This window comes from Arvicanthis niloticus, chromosome 4, assembly GCF_011762505.2.
Source record: "Arvicanthis niloticus isolate mArvNil1 chromosome 4, mArvNil1.pat.X, whole genome shotgun sequence".
NCBI lineage: Eukaryota > Metazoa > Chordata > Mammalia > Rodentia > Muridae > Arvicanthis > Arvicanthis niloticus.
In genome coordinates this window covers 69,296,586-69,315,105 of record NC_047661.1, presented here as the reverse complement: position 1 = coordinate 69,315,105, position 18,520 = coordinate 69,296,586, and the positions used below count along the sequence as shown (strand labels likewise).

General features: G+C 47.9%; 1 protein-coding gene across 2 annotated transcripts in view; it reads left to right on the top strand.

Moving 5' to 3' along the window:
* Il6r (interleukin 6 receptor) overlaps positions 1 to 18,520 on the top strand; it is a 47,585-nt gene that overhangs the window by 22,751 nt on the left and 6,314 nt on the right. For both annotated transcript variants that reach the window (XM_034501023.2, XM_076932774.1), the window contains exons 2-9: positions 1,558 to 1,794; positions 2,737 to 2,860; positions 4,806 to 4,990; positions 5,384 to 5,550; positions 6,054 to 6,195; positions 15,760 to 15,803; positions 16,774 to 16,843; positions 17,745 to 17,844. In XM_034501023.2, coding sequence (XP_034356914.1) covers positions 1,558 to 1,794; positions 2,737 to 2,860; positions 4,806 to 4,990; positions 5,384 to 5,550; positions 6,054 to 6,195; positions 15,760 to 15,803; positions 16,774 to 16,843; positions 17,745 to 17,844 — 1,069 coding nt within the window. The remainder of the gene's footprint in view (positions 1 to 1,557; positions 1,795 to 2,736; positions 2,861 to 4,805; positions 4,991 to 5,383; positions 5,551 to 6,053; positions 6,196 to 15,759; positions 15,804 to 16,773; positions 16,844 to 17,744; positions 17,845 to 18,520) is intronic.

The window sequence follows — 18,520 nt, the reverse complement described above, 5'->3', positions numbered from 1 at the left end:
TTGACACTGAGATAAAGCAGGGTGCTTGTCCTTATGGTGCCTGAGTCTGTCTCTCTGTCTCTGTCTCCCTCTCTCTAATTTAGAGAAGTGGTTCTATTTTATTTTTTATTTGTTTGTTCATTTATGTATTAATTTTTTTTTTTTTTTTGGAGACAGGCTTTTCTACATTGCCCTGGCTGTCCTGGAACTTGCTCTGTAGACCAGGCTAGCCTCAAACTTGTACAATTTGTCACTGAGTGCTCCCAAGTGCTGTGATTAAAGGTGTGTGCCACCATATCCCAGCTTATTTTTAATGATTTTTAAATAATAAACATAAATGATAATTTCATCGTGTGTGTGTGTGGTATATGTGTGTGTTCTGTGGACTTGCTGCGGCACATGTGGTCAGAGGACAACTTTTGGGAGCTGGTTCTCTTTGTCCAATTCAGATCCTCTGGCTTGCTTGGCAAGGATATTAGCCTACCAAGCCATCTCGCTGGCCCTGCCTCTCAAGTCTTGAGGTAAAGAGAAGTTTGGATTTGGTTGTGTGGCAGTGAGTGGAGGTGACACAATTGGGAAGATGGCACAAGTATGAGCTTTAATTCAGCTGGGAATGGAGACTGCCATTCCGAAAAGGGGGTGAAGGCTGAGCTCTGAAATACACATGATGTTCTGCTGTGGGGATGGCATGGGGGAAGGAGTAGGGGAGTAACAGGCCAGGCAGAGCATAAGGGAGAGAGGGAGGGAGAGGCTCTGGATCTTCCTGGGTGTTGGCAGGAGGCTTCAGAGGGCAGGAGGGCACTCTGGGCCATCAGAACCTCTGGCTCTTCAATCTATGGGCAGGATCAGGTCCTTAAAGGTTTGTTTCTTTTCTTTTCATTTCCTTTTGTTTCCTCCCTTCTCCCTTCCCTTCTCCTCCTCCTTGTTCTTCCTCTCTCTCTCTCTCTCTCTCTCTCTCTCTCTCTCTCTCTCTCTCTCCTCTCTCTCTTTCTCTCTCTGTTTTTCAAGATAGGGTTTCTCTGTGTAGCCCAAGCCGGTGTGGAACTCAGAGATCCCCTGTCTCTGCTTTCCAAATGCAGGGATATTGCTGGGACTAACAGCATGCACTACTATGCCTAGCTCACTTTTCTTTTCTCTTTCTTTCTTCCTTTCTTCCTTCCTTTCTTTCTTTCTTTCTTTCTTTCTTTCTTTCTTTCTTTCTTTCTTTTGGCAAGGTCTCACAATGTAGCTCTGACTTACCCAAAACTTGCTATGTAGACCAAGTTGACCTCTGCCTTGAACTCTCGGAGTTCACCTCTGTCTCCAAAATGGGGGGCACTAAAGGCAAGCACCACCTCACCTGTCTCTTTAATGGGTTTTCTATCAAGGGAGCTTGGTTGCTGGATCATGGCTTGAGAGAGTGCACTGTAGCAGACAGCTCGGTGTTTTGGAAGGTTTCTGGAGGCCAGACAGATGTGGTGCAGGCTGGACCATGGGAAGACTTCACAGGTGTTACTGTGGAGGCCTTTGACTTTTCCAAATCATAAGCAAAGTCCCATTTTCAAGTTGCTAGACTTACTTTGTGTTTTTCTTCCCCAGAGGTGGCAAATGGTACGGTGACGAGCCTGCCAGGGGCCACTGTTACCCTGATCTGCCCTGGGAAGGAAGCAGCAGGCAGCGTTACCATTCACTGGATATACCCTGGCTCACAGAACAGAACATGGACTACCATGGGAAACACACTGGTTCTGAGGGCCGTGCAGCTCAGCGACACAGGGGACTATTTGTGCTTCCTGGATGGTCACTTGGTTGGGACTGTGCCCTTGCTGGTGGATGGTGAGTTGTATCCCCAGTGTGTTTAGAAGTGGCTCCGGTAGCTTCAGTGTCCTCTGTGTTCCAGAGAGATTCCCTGACTGATCCTTCAAGTTTGTCATTTTTGACTCAAGCATTTTAGGAAAAAGTGTGCGTGGCCAGCGGTAGAAGCCATCTGGCAGATTTAATAGCTCTGGACTCCCAGCCAAGCACCTGGGCTTAGCTCCTGCTAACTCCCTCACATTCTTTTGGCAAAATACAGTGAACTTTATCACCTTTCCATGTTGCAAAGTGTTGCAAAGAGAAAGTAAGTGTCTGAGGGCTGAAAACTGTCCCGCACACATGAAACACACATGAGACTATCGGAGGGCACAGCCCGCCAAGGATTAGCACGTTAAGGGCTCCCTCAGCTCCAGCGGAAGCTGGAGGGTCCATGCCCTGTGGCAAGCCTTGCTCTCAGCCATGTTCTTCCTTATGCCCTACAGAGTCCTTCCAGTGTCTGTTTGTCCAGTGTCAACATCAGGTGAGGCCACAGGTGCTAGTTTTGTATTGTCTTGTCAGTCCTTTAGAGCAGTGGCTCTCAGCCTTCCTGACGCTGTGACCCTTTAATACAGTTCCTCATGTAGTGGTGACCCCCCCCACCATAAAATTATTTTTGTAGCAATTCCACTTCATAATTGTTATGAATTGTAATGTGAATGTTTTTGGAGAGAAGGGTTTGCCAAAGGGGTCACGACCCACAGGTTGAGAACCACTGCTGTACCCAGAAGCCCAAAAGGTAATGACACCTTTCTCTCTGTGCCCGGGACTCGTTGGCCAGTATGTCCCTGGAGAGTTGTGTCATTTGTAGCTCTGAACTGAACCAGGTGGTCCCCTCAGCTGCAGGGGTGGGGGATGGGTAATGATGCACATAACAGGTGTGCTTGGAGGCCTTGCACTCCCTTATCCTGCCGAGTTCTCTTTCAGTTCCCCCAGAGGAGCCCAAGCTCTCCTGCTTTCGGAAGAACCCCCTTGTCAATGCTATTTGTGAGTGGCGTCCGAAAAGTACCCCCTCTCCAACCACGAAGGCTGTGCTGTTTGCAAAGAAAATGTAAGTGGCAGGTGGGGATGGGTTCGGGGTTAGTTGATGTTCACTGGTGGCCTGGAGCCAAGGGGAGAAGGCTGGAGGGCTCCAGGCTACTGTTGGACTGAGTGGACAGGGCCTTTGAATTTTTTTAGATTTATTTTATTTTATGTACATGAATGTTTTGCCAGAATGCATGTATGTGCACCATATGCCTATTGAATCTCCTGAAACTGGGGTTAGAGGTGGTTGTGACCCGCCATGTCGGTGCTAGCAGTCAGTTCCACGGCAAGAGCAGCAAAGTGCCTTTAACTACTGAGCCATCTCTTCAGACCCAGGACCAATGTTTTATTAGTAGAAAGTTTTTCCAAGTCTGTCACATAACATGTGTAAGGCCATATTTTGATCCTCAGTTATTTCAAAAATTAAAAAAAAAAAAAAAAAGAAAGTAGAAAGAAAAAACAAATCCTGTGGAATAAAGGAACTGAGCCCCAAGCTCGATTCAGTCGACCTTACCCAACAGTTATGGGAAATGCATGCTGGGGTTCAGTGAGACTGATTAATTTGATTGAGGTCATCTAGCTAGGAAATGGTTCTAAGTGCTTGGGAAGAGAACCCAAGCCCAGGATGGGCTGCCCATTTTCCATCAAGATCCACAGGTTTGAGATGTGGCCCTACAGGAAAGGTACAAATGGCTCTGGGGGCTTGGAATGAGGCTGACAGGCTGCTATCGGTACCGTGACCATGTGAGCATCATAAAGACAGGATACAGAGAGCAGGCATGGGTTGGGGGTGAGGTGCAACCCATCCAGACCTTTGCCTATTAGAATGTGGCATGGAGACCTGGTGCCAGGGAGGTAGAGGAAGTGTAATGTAACACGCTAGAGAAACTGTAGTCTCTACCCACAAGCCACGCCTCTTACGCCCTATATTTCTATAAAGTTTGAGTGGTCAGAGTGTGGTATTCCTTCTTATGGGTCCTTCCTATGGGTGTAGTTACTATCAGTCAAACATGGCCCTGGAATATAAGTGGAAATTCCCAAAAGTAAACAAATGCATGCTTTAAATTGGGTCATTCCAAGTAACTCCACCCAGGTTGTGAATCAGCTCCGGCTACCTGTGCTGCTCAGCAAGCCTGGTCCTAGAACAAGATCAGGCGGTGATCAAGAGCATAAGACAAGAGAACCTGGCAGTACTGCGGGGCGTAGGACACATGGTGTACCAGTGTAGGCCCTGTTACTCTGAAGTCTCAGGTCTCTCACTGAAGGGTCTTGGAAATACCCCTAGCAGACGGGGGAGAATTTCCATATTACAAAACCAGTGTGGTGACCAGCATGGGCTGAGTCTGAGGTTCTTATCTGAATCTGAGGTTGTTCACTTGTTTTCTAGTGGCAGGGAAAGTGGAAGTGGGTGAGAGCTCAGGTTTCCGGGTCTGCTGGATGGTTTCTGACTTCCCTTGGCCATCTTCAGTCTTTCCAGTTCTTTCCTACTCTCCCCCTCCCTCCTGTTCCCCTTTACTTGTGTGCTTTGGTGATTCACCAGCATTTCTGCTGTATCACCTGAGAGGAGCTCTTTTGTGCCCTGGGAAGGGCTATTCTTATTCACTTCTGTATCCTTTATAGTGCAAAGGACAAGACTCAGGAAGAAAATCAGAGATCAAGACACATTGACAAATATGAGACCAGAGGGGCCTTCTCTGTCTGTCCCTCATTGGCTGGGCTCTGCCAAAGATCCTATCAGATGGGCACTAGTGCCATTAGCTTTCCTATTTTCTAGGGAGAAAACAAACCCTTGGGTTGAAAAGTGTGCTGAAAGTCACAGACAGTAGTAGTAGGAGCAGACACTGGCTGAGTTGAAGCCTGAAAGCTAGAATCAGTTCCCGAGCCTCCAGTCCCTGGGCCAGACTTCTTTTCTCTTGAAACAAACAAAAATTGCTAGAACCTTTGTGCCCTTTGTCTGTTGTGTCCCACAGCAACACCACCAAGGGCAAGAGTGACTTCCAGGTGCCCTGCCAGTATTCTCAGCAGCTGAAAAGCTTCTCCTGCCAGGTGGAGATCCTAGAGGGTGACAAAGTGTACCACATAGTGTCACTGTGTGTTGCAAACAGTGTTGGAAGCAAGTCCAGCCACAATGTACCGTTTCAGAGCTTAAAAATGGGTAAGCGAGCTCCACCCACAGCTGCTTCCTTCTCTTGAGGAACTTTTTTTTTTTTTTTTTTTTTTTTTTTTTTTTTTTTTTTTTTTTAGTATGTTCCAGATCTATCCCTGGGAGAGGTAGTGTGCAGAGGGGCTTGGGAGCTGGGTCTCCTGGGGGCATTGCTGATAAATAGGTGGAGGTCTTCTCAGGATGGACATAGGGTGCTAAGGGGTGATCCAGCGAGTTTTTGCTTACCAGGTGCAAGGCTCTGGGTTCTGTTCCCACTAAATAAATAAAATGTAAACATTTCTGGGGAGTGGAGCATGCCTAGCAGTGGGGATGTCTGCAGAGCCTTTGAGGGTCTCTTCTGTACCATGCTTGCCACTGTATCCAAGCCCTATTCCCTCTCCACAGTACAGCCCGATCCACCTGCCAACCTTGTGGTATCAGCCATACCTGGAAGGCCTCGCTGGCTCGAAGTCAGCTGGCAAGACCCTGAGTCCTGGGACCCAAGTTACTACTTCCTGCAGTTCGAGCTTCGATACCGACCTGTATGGTCAAAGACGTTCACGGTGTGGCCGGTAATTCCTTTCCCTTTTTTTGGAGATAAAGTTTCACCCTGTAGTAGCCTCGAACTCATGGCAATTCACCTTCCTTAGCCTCCTAAGTTCCCAAGTGCTGAAACTACAAAAGTGAGCCTCCATTCCCAGCTGAGATCTAGATCTAAATAGAAAAATGACCCTAGGTCTGAAGGGAGGTAGGACACCAGAAAAGCTGGACTAGGTTCTGGTCCATCTTTGACCCTTCCAGCCAGTAAGAGTCATGGCTCTGTCTTTATAAAATGAGACTAATAATGCCGGGCCAGACTCCTTCTGACTGGCCTAAGAAGAATGCTGAGTTCTACATAAAGCAAGGGATGCAGCTTGCCCGGAATGACAGTCACCGAGGCTTGAAAATGACTCCACCTCAGCCCCCCAGGTGCTGTGAGCCTCCGCCAAGCAGAAAACAGGGTGGTCAAGAGTGTCCTCTCCCTGTAGCATTGCCTCACTGGGGCCTCTGGGACTCATCATGTCTCCATCCTCAGCTCCCGGTGGCCCAGTATCACTGCATCATCCATGATGCCTTGAAAGGAGTGAAGCATGTGGTACAGATCCGTGGGAAGGAGGAGTTTGACCTTGGCCAGTGGAGCGAATGGTCCCCGGAGGTCACGGGCACTCCTTGGATAGGTACCTGGGTCTATGTGGAGGGAGGATGGGATGGCTTTCCACTTGTGAGTATATCAGCAGTCTTATACTGCATGGCAAAGCATGCTAAATCAGTCAACACCACCTCCCCTTCATTTCAGTTCATTGAGAAAGTGCTTCATTCAGTCCAGGCGGGCTTAGAACTTACTATGTAATCAAGATGACCTTGAATTTCTGATTCTCCTGCCTCCATCTCCCGAGTACTGGATCATTCTGTGTGCCACAATACCTATCTCTATTTGTCCAAGTCTGGTAGCCTGTGTGTGTGTGTGTGTGTGTGTATGTGTGTGTGTTACCTGAATCACGGATACAGTGCTCTCACATCTGGAGGGTTGAGGTGCTGGCTGCACCCATGTGTTTGATGGTGGAGCTCACTGGGCCGTTTTCTCCTTATATATTCCATGTCTTCCTTCTAGTAGGTGAGGGCAGCAGGAAGGAGGGTAAGGGCAGAAGGGTGGAGAAGCTCCAAAGAATTATCTTTGGTAACCAACAAGGTAACGATGCTTTGAGGGAAGTAATGAAATCTCTCAAAGCCTGTATATGCTCCTAACCACTGTTATGACAAAGTCTGAAGGAACCAATTTAACAGAGAAAGGATTTTTTTGACTCAGGGTTACAGAGTTCTGAGGCTGGCTGGCTGGCTGGTTCTGTTGCTCTGGGTTTGAGGTGAGGCAGAACATCATGGCAGAGAAGGTATGACAGACCCGAAGTGCTTACCTCTGGATGTGGTAGCAGAGAACAGGAGAATAGATTAGGACAAGGGTGTACCCAGTGACCCACTTCCTTCAGCTAGGCCCCACCTCCCAGTTTCCATCTTCCAATAATATCAAACTATTATTCCAAGCCAGGTACATTGGTACACACCTTTGATCCCAACACTTGGGAAGCAGAGGCAGGTGGATCTCTGTGAGTGAGTTTGAGGCCAGCCTGGTCTTCATAGTGAGTTCTAGGAGAGCTGGAGCTACAGAGTGAAAGGCAACGATGACAATAATTTCATCAAGAGATTAAGTCACAGCCAGTGTCTCCCTCTGTATATTGCATTGTGTTATGACAAAGTCTAGGTGGGTGGTGGCGGCATATGGTTTAACCACAGCACTTGGGAGGTGGATCTCTGTGAGTTTGAGGCCAGCCTGATCTACACAGCAAGTTCCAGGGTAGCCAGAGATACAGAGAAAAAAAACCCTGTCTCGAAAAACAAAAAAGATGAAGCCCACATGTGAGTGTTGAGTGTATTTCAGTCCAAACCTAACGACATGCTTCTGACAAAGCAGAAATTCCAGGACGACATGGGGATATAATAACGGTCAGTTTGTTTTGCTTCAGGGTTCAAAAAGTAATTCAAGCTGGTCCCACACTCAGCCCAGTCTCCCGACTTCAGAGATTACAGGCTTGTCCACCACTTCCATCTTCTGAAATCTTTATGAATTGATACACATCTGTGGGAAAAAAGTACAAATGGCTTCCGATTTGGACCACCTGGTGGTGCTGCTTTCCCCACCCAGTCCCGTTTGGGCTGCTGCTTCTGCTGTTAACATCCTTCCTAAGTCTAGACCTCCAACTTAATGTAGGTAACTTCTCTTTTTAGCTTCCCGATAAAACTCACTTGAGATATTATCTGCTGGTACCTTGCTGTGAGGAGAGAGAGAGAGAGGCAGAGGTTGGAGGGAAGAGAGGGAGAGAGATCACCCCCACTTCACTGTGGTTGCTTCCGGCCTCTGCATGAGCTCTTGTACAACGAGAGTTGTAGCGTTCTCCACCCCTGTACCACATCTCACTATCCCCAGCATTTACTCTGGAATGGTGCCCAGGGGTTACATCTCCCCAATCCTGTGGCATATTGGAACCAAACTAGTCATTCTCACACTTTTGGCAACTATAAAGAATAGGGTATTGACTTATCGAGTGCTCGTGTGACAAAAAGGAGATGCAGTGACATCACTGGCTGGGTCCTGTTCCACTTTCACCACTTCTCCTTTCTGACTCCAGGGGGAAAGAGGACTCCTGTATCAGCATACTCCCTCTACCCCCATGGATGTGGTATTGGAGAACACTGCTCCTTCCTAGTCTCTCCTGTGGAGTTCTTGTCCCTTCCTGTCTTGGGAGAGCCTGAGGAACTGGCTTGGGGCCTCCTTCTGGCGCCATCTTCCTGATGCAGTGCTGTCAGGTCCAGCTCTCCGTGGTCTCTGTTGCTTGTTCCTCAAGAGCTGGAGATGGCTCTCTTCTTACGAGTAACTTACAGCATCGTGCATAGGACATCTTCTTGTACAGGCCAATAGTTGTTTTACCTTCTGTCTCTACAACTCTGTTTGTTCGAGGCAGTCTCATGTGACCCAGGTTGATCTTGAACTCACTATGTAGCTCAGGACGATGTTGAACTTCCGATTCTCTTGCTTCTACTTCTGGAGTGTTGGGATCACAAGTATGTATCTCCACACCTGGCTCATATGGCACCGGGTGTTGGATGCAGGGTCTCATGTGTTCTAGGCAAGGACAATCTATGCTCCAGCCCCTGCCCCAGCCATGTACCTTAGGTAGTCATAAGCAGCTTTAAGGATTCCTGTTTAGGATTGGAGAGTGTTCAGTGGTTAAGAGCATTTGCTTTCCTGGAGGAAGAGCTCTCCACTTTGCTCCTTAACATCCATGTCTGGTGACTAATAGCCACTTGTAACACCAGTACCTGTAATACTCTTCGGCACAGTACAGACATACACCTACACCTACAGATACACACACACACACACACACACACACACACACACAGTTTTTGTTAGAGTCCTAGCCTCTACTGTTTCCTTTGCTGAGCTATGAGATTCAAGGTTTTATATATGATAAGAAAGTATTTCACCACTTATCTATATCCTTAGCCTAGTTCAGAAACAGCTTTATCAAAAATTTCTTTTGGCTAAGTGTGGTGGAGGCAGAGGCACTCTGTGGGTTCAAGGTCAGTCTGATCTACATAGTGAGATCCTGTTTCAAAACAGACAACTACAACGAAAGCCCAAGGGTTTTTTTTTGTTGTTGTTGTTGTTGTGGTACATGTGCATGACATAAAATTTTCTTTTAAAACTCTTTTGCAGGAGATTTTTGAGAAGGGCCTCATTATGTATTCTGCCCTTGAACTCTGGTTTTACAGGGCCTCCTGAGTACTGGGATTACAGGTGTGAGCCACCACGCCTTGTTATTATAACTGTTTTTGTTTGTTTTGTGTTTGGAGGCCAGAGGTCAACCTGTTGTGTTCTTCCTTGTGAACTATACCCATCGGTTTTTGCTATAAGCTTTCCCATTGGCCTGCTGCTTGCTGAGTGGGCGGGACTGGCAGAACAGAGAGCTGCTGGGATGCTATTGGTTGGGATGCTTCCCCCAACCATGGTCCCAGTGCTGAGATCACACAGCCACCTTCCCATGCCTGTTCTGTTTTTTTCTAACATGGATTCTGGGCATTGAGTGTACACGGCCAGCCCTGTTTTAATCGTTGTTCGGTGGTGTTAAGTACATTCATAATTCAGCCCATCAGTTCCCACCATCCATCTCCATATCATTTGCATCTTGTAAAATTGGAATCCCTTGACCTTGAACAGTCACTCCCCATCCCCGTCTGTCCCTATCTCCTAGGATGTCCATCCTACTTTCTGTTTCTGAGTTTGACCGCCTTAAACACTTCGGGTAAGTGGGCTGTACGGAAACCTTTTGTGTCAGACTTATCTCACTTAGTACAGTGCCTTCAAGGTCCATTCAAACTGTGGTGTGAGTTAGAATTTCCTTCCTGTTGGAGGCTGGGGAGTGTCCCGTTGTACACAAATGTCATGCTACTTTTCTCCGAATTTGACAGTGGACACTCGGGCTGCCTTTGCCTTCTGGTGTGTGGCTGATATGGCTATGAACCTTCTACTGGCTACAAGAGCTTAGCTCTGTTGTGTACATGTATACATGTGGCAACTCTAATTTTAGTGTTTTTAAGGAATGATTACAGCAGCCGTTTCACTTTATGTTGTTTGAAAGTTCACAAAGGTTTCCTTCGGGTTTTTTTTTTTTTTGTTGTTGTTGTTGTTTTTTGTTTTTGTTTTTGTTTTTGAGACAGGGTGTTACTATTCTGGCTTAGAACGCACAGTGTAGACCAGGCTGGCCTCAAACTCATAGAGATCCACTTGCCTCTGCTTCCCAAGTACTGGAATTAAAAAGGTTCTACTTTTCCTTCAATTTATCAAAACTAGCATTCTGTCTGTCCATCTGCCTCCGCTCCCCACCCCGTGTGTGTGTGTGTGTGTGTGTGTGTGTGTGCCCATGTGTGTTCATTTCCCAGGCTGACCTCAGCCTTCTCATCTCAGCCCCTCCACCTAGGACATCAGGTATCTACTCCTACGCCTAGCATCCATTTTTCCTTAATCCTTGCCTTGTGTCATTTGTTTTGTTGAGACAGGGCCTACAAGCATGCACCACCACATTCCACTATTCATCTCCTTTCGAGAAATGTCTATTCAGGTAGAAAGATCTTTTTCTTATGTGAGCCCAGCACCAGCCTGGATGGCCCATTCTGCCCCGGGGAGTAACCCCAGTGAGCCTCCCAATAGACTCTGCTCTCTGAACTCTCCTGGGTTTCTGCAGGACCTGCATTGCTTGGCCTGCTCCAATTCACAGGCTAGGCTGTGGTGTGGTTGGTGAGTTCCTCACCCATCTGGTCTCCTGCCCTTGAAACTCGAGTAGAAGGTGCTGTCCATGTGAAATGACCACATGAGCTCATACAGAGCCCCTGCCTCCTCACACAAGCCCAAGCCTGAGGTCCTGTCCGGGGGTGGTGGGGGCAGGGCAGGCACTCTACTTCAGCAGTACGTCTAAGAGAGAAAGAAGCCTCTGCATTCCTGCACGGGTGGGGTGAGGTGGGGGGGGGGTACGGGGGGCTCTCAGTTCTCTTGCTGGGCCAGGAGGTCGCTGTGGGGCCTTCTCTGTGGGGCAGGAGTGGCAGAAGGGGCTCAGGAGCTTGGGAGTCTGCAGGTGCTGCACCCTAGAGGCTGTGGGCCCAGCACAGCTTTCTGAATGGGGGATGGGAGTCCAAGTCTCACAGCCTTTTGGGGTTCCTGCTTCAGAAAGCAAGGGCAGGTCACACCATCAGCCCTGAAGCAGTGGCTCTTGCAGAAAATGCCTCTGGTGTTAGGGTAGGAAAACTAGGCTGGGGCTCTTAGCACAGGGAACAGGGATTTCCCCAGGGACAGGGCCCTTCTCAGAGCTCCTAGAGGAGGAGTGCCCAGGATTGCGGGTTCCTGAGAGCCCAGTTTTAACTGAATGTGAGGCAAAGTGCTTAGAAAAGCCAGTTAGGGAGTTGGATATGACCTGGAGGGTTGAAATGGTGTGTGTGTGTGTGTGTGTGTGTGTGTGTGTGTGTGTATAGTTGGAAGCAATGCATATAATACAGTTATTTTATACTTCAAGAAAACCCTTATGACTCCCTCTTATAGTCCCTCAGAGGGGAAACCACACAGGCTACAGGTTTGCACCTCAAGGCACAAGGAGGCACTTAGTCTAGAAGCCCACTGCCTCAGTTTCCCTGCTTTAGGAAACCAATCAACAGAGGAAAATGGGGAAGGGGAGTCCAAGCCCATGCCAGCCCGGTTCCTGTGGCCAGCTCACCTGGCTTAATGTCCTTTCTTTGGAGGTCAGGTTCAGCTCTGACTTTTTTACAAGTGAAAAGTTGGGAGACTGGAGGGAAGGTATCTGGCAGTATTTCCCTTCCTGCGGGTGGCTTCATCAGATGGTCACAGTAACTGTTGGGGGTGGGGGCGGTGGGGGTGGGATGCTCCAGCAAGTGAGTCCCCACCGTCTGGACTCCTGCAGCTACAGATAATTTGGATCCTCTCCATAGAACCCTCATGGGACTTGTGTGGGTTCAAGGGTTCTGGGCTGCAGTCTCTGCTCACTCCAGCTCTCTCCTCAGTGCACCCTTCCCCGCTCTCTCCCCCTTGTGCCTCTTCTGTACTTTTCTTAAACCTTCCATCCCCTGGGGCCTCCACCTGCAGCTGGCACACAGTGCTTATTTGGAGTTGAATGGACGGTCATGGGTCCGATATCTGGCTCTGTCCCTTGTTGGTATAACTTTGGGGAAGTACCTACCTCAGCTCCAGTTTAGTTATTTGTCACTTAGGAGTACTAGCGTCTGCCTAAAAAAAACCCAAACCCAGCACCTGCCTCCCGGAGCTTTGAGGCTTCAGTGACCTGGAAATTGGCATTTTAGAGCAGGTTATACGCTGGCTTCCACTCAGGACTCCATGTTACCTTCCTTCTCCACTCCTCCCGCCTCTGACCTCCCTAGTGCTAGGATGTCAGGAGTGTACCCCAGGCTAGTGCCACCATGCCCAATTTATACAATGCTGGGGGTCAAACTGAGCTACATCCCTAGATCCAAAGGAGATATTTTAAAGCTATTTAAAAATGTTCACTCTTGGAGCCAGCCAGACTTGGTTTAAGCCACTTTGAGAGCTGTGCGGGTATTTTCCTGGGTAGAGCCAGAGAACTGTCAGGGAGTGCTGGCTGCCAGCCTTGGTCCAGGTTCAGGAAGAGGGAAGTAGACAGTGATGGAACAGGCACTTGATGTTTTCTGGCATGGGCCACACTTGCATGGGCACACGTATATAAGCACACACACATAAGTGTGCACATACTTACACACATACATATGGGGGGAATAAACATACAAAATTACAGCTTTTCCACTTTCTACTAACTTTGAGAAAGTTATTTTCCTTTTTCTTGCCTCAGTTTCCCTATCTTTACATTTTTAAAAAGATGTGGAGGTCAGAGGATAACTTCCAGGCATTGATTCTCTCCTTCCCCCTGGAGCTCTGGGGATGGTCTTCTGGTTTATGTGAGGCATCTTGCTGGCACTCCCCATATTTATTTATTTAAGTTTTATTTGATATGTATGGGTGTCTTGCCTGTGTGTATGTATGTGTCACATGGGTGCCTGGTACCCATGAAGGTCAGAAAATGCATTGGGTCCCCTGGAACTGGAGTTACAGCTGTTTTGGGGCTGCTGGGAACTGAACCTAGGTTCCAAGAGCAGCCAGTGCTCTTACCTGCTGAGCCAGCTCTCCAGCCCCACTCCCCATCTTTAAAGTGAAGATTCCAGTCAAGTATGACAGCTCACATCTGTAATCAAGAACTTGAGAGGCTAAAACAGGAGGATTGCTGTGAGTTCCTGAGCGGCCTCAGCTTCAGAATGAGACCCTGTCTCAAAGATCAAAACAGCAGTGACAAAAACACTGGGCATGGTGTCCTGTGCTTGTAATCCCAGCACCTGGGTGACAAAGGCAGGAGGATTAACCTAAATTTGTGGTCAGCCTGAATTATATTGTGAGTTCCAGGATGTGAGACTATTTCAAAACCAAACATCAACCAAAACACAAAACAAACAGCCATTCACCCAACACAGAACCTGTGGGTAGCCTGGCATAGTGTTTTACACTTATAATCTCAGTATTCAAGAAAATTGAATTTGCTGGGTAATGGTGGTACACACCTTAAGTTCCAGCACTCAAGCGACAGAGTGGATCTCTGTGATTTCAAGGCCACCCTGGTCTACAGAGGACATCCAGGGTACACAGAGAAACCCTTTCTCACACACACCTCCAATAAATAACAAAATGAAATTGAATTCAAGGTCAAAGGTCAGCTTGGTCTACATAGTAAGTTCCAAGCTATTATAGGCTATAGAGAGGCCTTGTCTCTCAAAGCCTATCCATCCATTCACACATGTACACAGTCCCTAGTGGGACTCAGTGAGGCTTGTTGCCAGGGTTCTGAGACCTGTAGGGCAATAAAAAGGTTTTCAAGGGCTTGAAAAAGATTCCATGTGATGTTGAACTTGGCTGGGTCTGGGGAACCTCTGGGCTGAATGGCCATCCGTGCTTGGACCTATTTTTCTATTTACTGCTGCCCTTATCGCCTGGTTTTAGCTTTGAGCCTAGCACCAGCTACCTCATGCTCTGTTGGCCTCCATATATCCTTCTGTATATACCCTTCTGTGTACACCCTTCTGTATACACCCTTGTGTGGGTTGAGCTGTTCTTATTAGGCTAAGTTGGGAGGAGCACAAAGGTATGAGATGCTGGGTCCTTGCCACAGTTTGAAGTTCAATTCTGAGTTAATTTGCTTTGTGAACTTAGACAAATTACTTTCCCTCTCTGGGCCCTCTTTCAAAGCCTCCAGAGTTGTTGTGATTGTCTCTCCTGTAGCCCATTGGAAATTCTCTCCCAAGCAGCAACAGGTCACCCTGTTCTCCACCCCTTAGTGATTATGTAATTCTCCAGGGTTGGGGACACTGAATGTCTTATACTTGGTGGTATTTTTAACTTCTTAGTGGAAAAAACGCTGAGATGACGAGAGAGTCTGAGTCATTCCATTCCTTGCCTGGCGAGGTTCAGAGCTGGTCCCTCAGGCCCGTCTGGGCCTGCTCTCAAGTTTGATTTCTGTGGAAGGCAGTTTCCATGGAAGGAGTGGCCTCTGTCACAGCTGTCTCCACTCCTTTTTTATCATGGTGTCTTTGACCGATCCCAGGCACCAGTTACTGACCCTTCGTATATTTTACTGCAGAAAGGGGAGCTCAAGAAATTACTGTTCATAGAGTTCATATCTTATGATGTGTATCACCCTGGCCTTTCCCTTTCTGTGTATATATTGCAATATATAATATACAATAATATAAAGGAGTTTGGATCAAAGCATGTGTTTTTTAAATATATTATGTCTTCAATGTTTTTCTAAAATTTTGAAGTATTTATTATTTTTAAAAATTTATCTCATCTTTTTTCATTTGATTTTTTAAAATTTTTATCTTATGTCTATGGGTGTCTGGCTTATACCTATAGCGGTGTACCACATCCATGCAGTGCCTGCAGAGACTGCTCAGATAGACTGAGGAGTTACTGGACTTACAGAGGGTTGGCAACCAACATGTGGGTGCTGGGAATCAAACCTGGGTCTTCTGGAAAAGCAGCCAGTGTTTGTAACCACTGAAAACTTGAAGTTTTATTTTATTTTGTTTTTGTTTTTGTTTCTGAGACATCATCTCATTGTGTAGCCCTGGCTGGCTTTGGATGCTCTATGAAGACCAGGCTGGCTTCTGTTTCCCAAGGTCTGAGCTTAAAGGCATGCACCCTGAACTTTTATTTTTAGTAGATACAGAATAATCAGACATAGTTGTGGGAACATGTAATGTTTCGATACACATTTACATCATGTAATGTGAAACAGGAAAATTTTCCAGGCCACTGTGTTATATGGCTTTATCATAATTGACATAGCTAGTCCTCTAGTGTTAGAGAGTTCTGGATTCTCAGCACTCTGCTTTAAAAAAATATTATGGATTAAATTGAAAAAAAATTTTTTTGAGACAGGATCTCCTTTGTACCAGCCTAAAACTTGAGACACCTCTCCTTCTGGGCTTCCTGAGTGTTAGGGTTACAAGTGTGGTGCCATTCCCAGCACACTGTGATGCTCTGGGTTGCTCTGACTGAGTTCCAGGGTCCATAAGTCACTATCCCTTCCTTCTACTTGCAGAACCCAGGACCACTCCGGCAGGGATCCTCTGGAACCCCACACAGGTGAGCTTGCCCCCAGAAAGGACCAGGGCATACACTGCCCCAAGTCTGGTTTCAGTGCCAGCTATGCCTTCCGGAGACGTGGCTGGTTCCCTGTCCCCAGAAGCTGTAAAGTGCCATCTGCCTGGCTCTGGTGGCTACTGTTTCATCTCAATGTCTTTGGATACCAGTGACAGCTTAGTCTGAAACCAGATTCAATTTATCTTAGCCCTCCCCTGTGGCAGCCTGGTATCATGAAGTATTGGAAAGTGGATTACAGCTGAAGCTGCTTAACAAATTCTTTTACTAATCCAATTTCCCACTAGTCTCTCTCTTCCTGTGGTCCTTAATTCCCTCAACAAGAAGCTGGAGTCTTTGTTCCTCTGCCCCCAAAGCACAAAGAAGGAAGCAGGGGTCTGGGCCTCACACACAGGCTACCCAGGGCTGTCCTAGAAGGAATGCCCTCAGGGGGCTGTCCTTATGGGGCTTTCTGGTGTCTTGATAGGCAAAAGCAGATGAGTCCTTGCCTCTCAGGCCAGAGAGTTCCAGGTAGGTCCTAGGGGATCTGACACTAGCTGAGACTGGCCACCCATTCCACTGTGTGGGTGAAATCTCTCACATCTAGAAGCAGAACGTAAGTCCACCTGGACTCAGAAATCTGTCCATCACATAGCTGGCTAATGCAAAGTGCAGATGGGGTGCTAGGACCAGCTTTTTCCAGGAGGCTACGGCTGCACCCGGCAACAGACCTCATGGACAGCCGCTGTGTTTACTGAGCACATCCTGTGTGCCTTTGGCAGAGACATGGGTGGAAAGAACTCCACCTGGCACAGGGAAAGTGAGCACACAAATAACACCAGTGACAGATAGGTGGTCAATGAAGGTCAGGAACAGGGAGTTTCAGGACATGGAAAGGGGGTGGTGGCTTTGTGGAAGATATGTAGAAGTCCCTATGAAGGCTGGACAGGCTGGTGATGAGGATCATCTCTCCTAGGTCTCTGTTGAAGACTATGACAACCATGAGGATCAGTACAGAAGTTCTACAGAAGCAACCAGTGTTCTCGGTAAGCCCTAGTGTCTTGGTATTCCTGCAGAAAAGCTCTCATGTGGACACTTAGCAGCCAATCAGAGGCAACGATCTTCTATTGCTCTATATAAGTCTTCACAGTACTGGGGACTGAACCTGGGTCCTCTAGCATGCTAGGCAAACGTGTCACCCGTGAGCTACGACACCAGTGCGCCTTTCATGGCTTCATATGCTCATTTGCCATTGTTTGCCAAGATCCGGTGAGGCCCATGGGGAAAGTGCCACAGAGACTGAGTAGACTGTGAGCATCATTGCTGGAAACCGAAATAGAGCATCTGTGGAGGGAAACCTATTTGCATAGCTGCACTGGCTCAGCCTATGTAGGCCTGTGGCCTCTCTCTAGGAATTAGGCAGGAAAGAGGCTCAGGAAAGGTAGACAGAACACTCTGGCCAGGAAGGGAGATCTGTGGGGAGTCCTGCAGGAGAAGGGGCGTGGCATACCTGTGCCTTGACTGCCAAGTTGGGAATAGGCAAGAGATGACATCCAGGGGAGAAATTGCTTCCAAATACTTGTTGAAAGCCCTGAGTCTCTCTGACTCGGTCCCAGTGACCACCACAGAGTCCTAGGAGCCTCCGTCTCTCATGTGCCTTCTGCCTGGAGCCAGGGTAGGATATATGGAAAGCTACTCTAAGAGTGATTGGCCCTTTGGTTAGCTGCAGTGGGGGCATCCAATCCCTTATGAGCCTTTGAATGGTGCAGCCTCCCTTAGTCACAGTGAGAGGAGTCTGTGCAGTGCCTCTTCAGAGTTCTGCTGCCATCCAGAGCTGCGTCTGCTTCTAGTATCTGGTGCCTGACTTTTTTCTCCCTCTTTCCTTCCTTCTGTTCTGCCCTTTTCCCCTCCTTCCCCTTTCTCTATCATTCCCCTCCCCTGCCACAGCCCCAGTGCAAAAATCCTCATCTGTATCCCTGCCCACATTCCTGGTAGCTGGAGGAAGCCTGGCGTTTGGGTTGCTCCTCTGTGTCTTCATCATCTTGAGGTGAGATGGGTCCTGGGGCTCTGGGCTGCACTCTTGTGTCTTAGCTTTCATCTGCCCAAGGGGGGTGGGTAGAACCTAAGGAGCTTTGCCCATTCACTTTTTCATTCAGCAAATGAATATGTAACACACTGAGTCCTGGGTCAGGTGCTGCAGGAGGCCAGGGGATAGGACAGGTACTGTCTAGTGAGGAAGCCAGTCCCTGACAAGGAAGGGCTGACGTGGGCAGAGCCACAGTAGCACAGCCATGGTTAGGAGGAAGAGCAGGACCTTGGCAGAGACTTCTAGCTCCTGAGGCCCTTACATTCAATGGTCCTGAGCTGGCTTGACAACCAACACACAGAACCACATCAGTCTGTGCTCATCTCAGGGCTGTTCTTGTTCTGATCCTTCCCTCCTCTCCTTATTTTCAGTGCTGGAGTTCAAATCCAGGGTTAGGCAAGAGCTCTGGCATTGAGCTGTGTCCCTGGCCCCAAATGATGATTTTCCTGTGAAGAAATGAAGGGGGAAACTAAAGCTGAAAGAGACAGTGTAGATGAACCTAGTAAGGCGCACAGGACACAAAGTCTGGTTCATGGGATGAGGCCTTAAGGGACATGCAGTCAAAGTCTTTAATCAACCAATAAGGAAATGGCCCCCGATGGCTGTCCAAGGAGCCAGGGCTACATGACATGCCTTA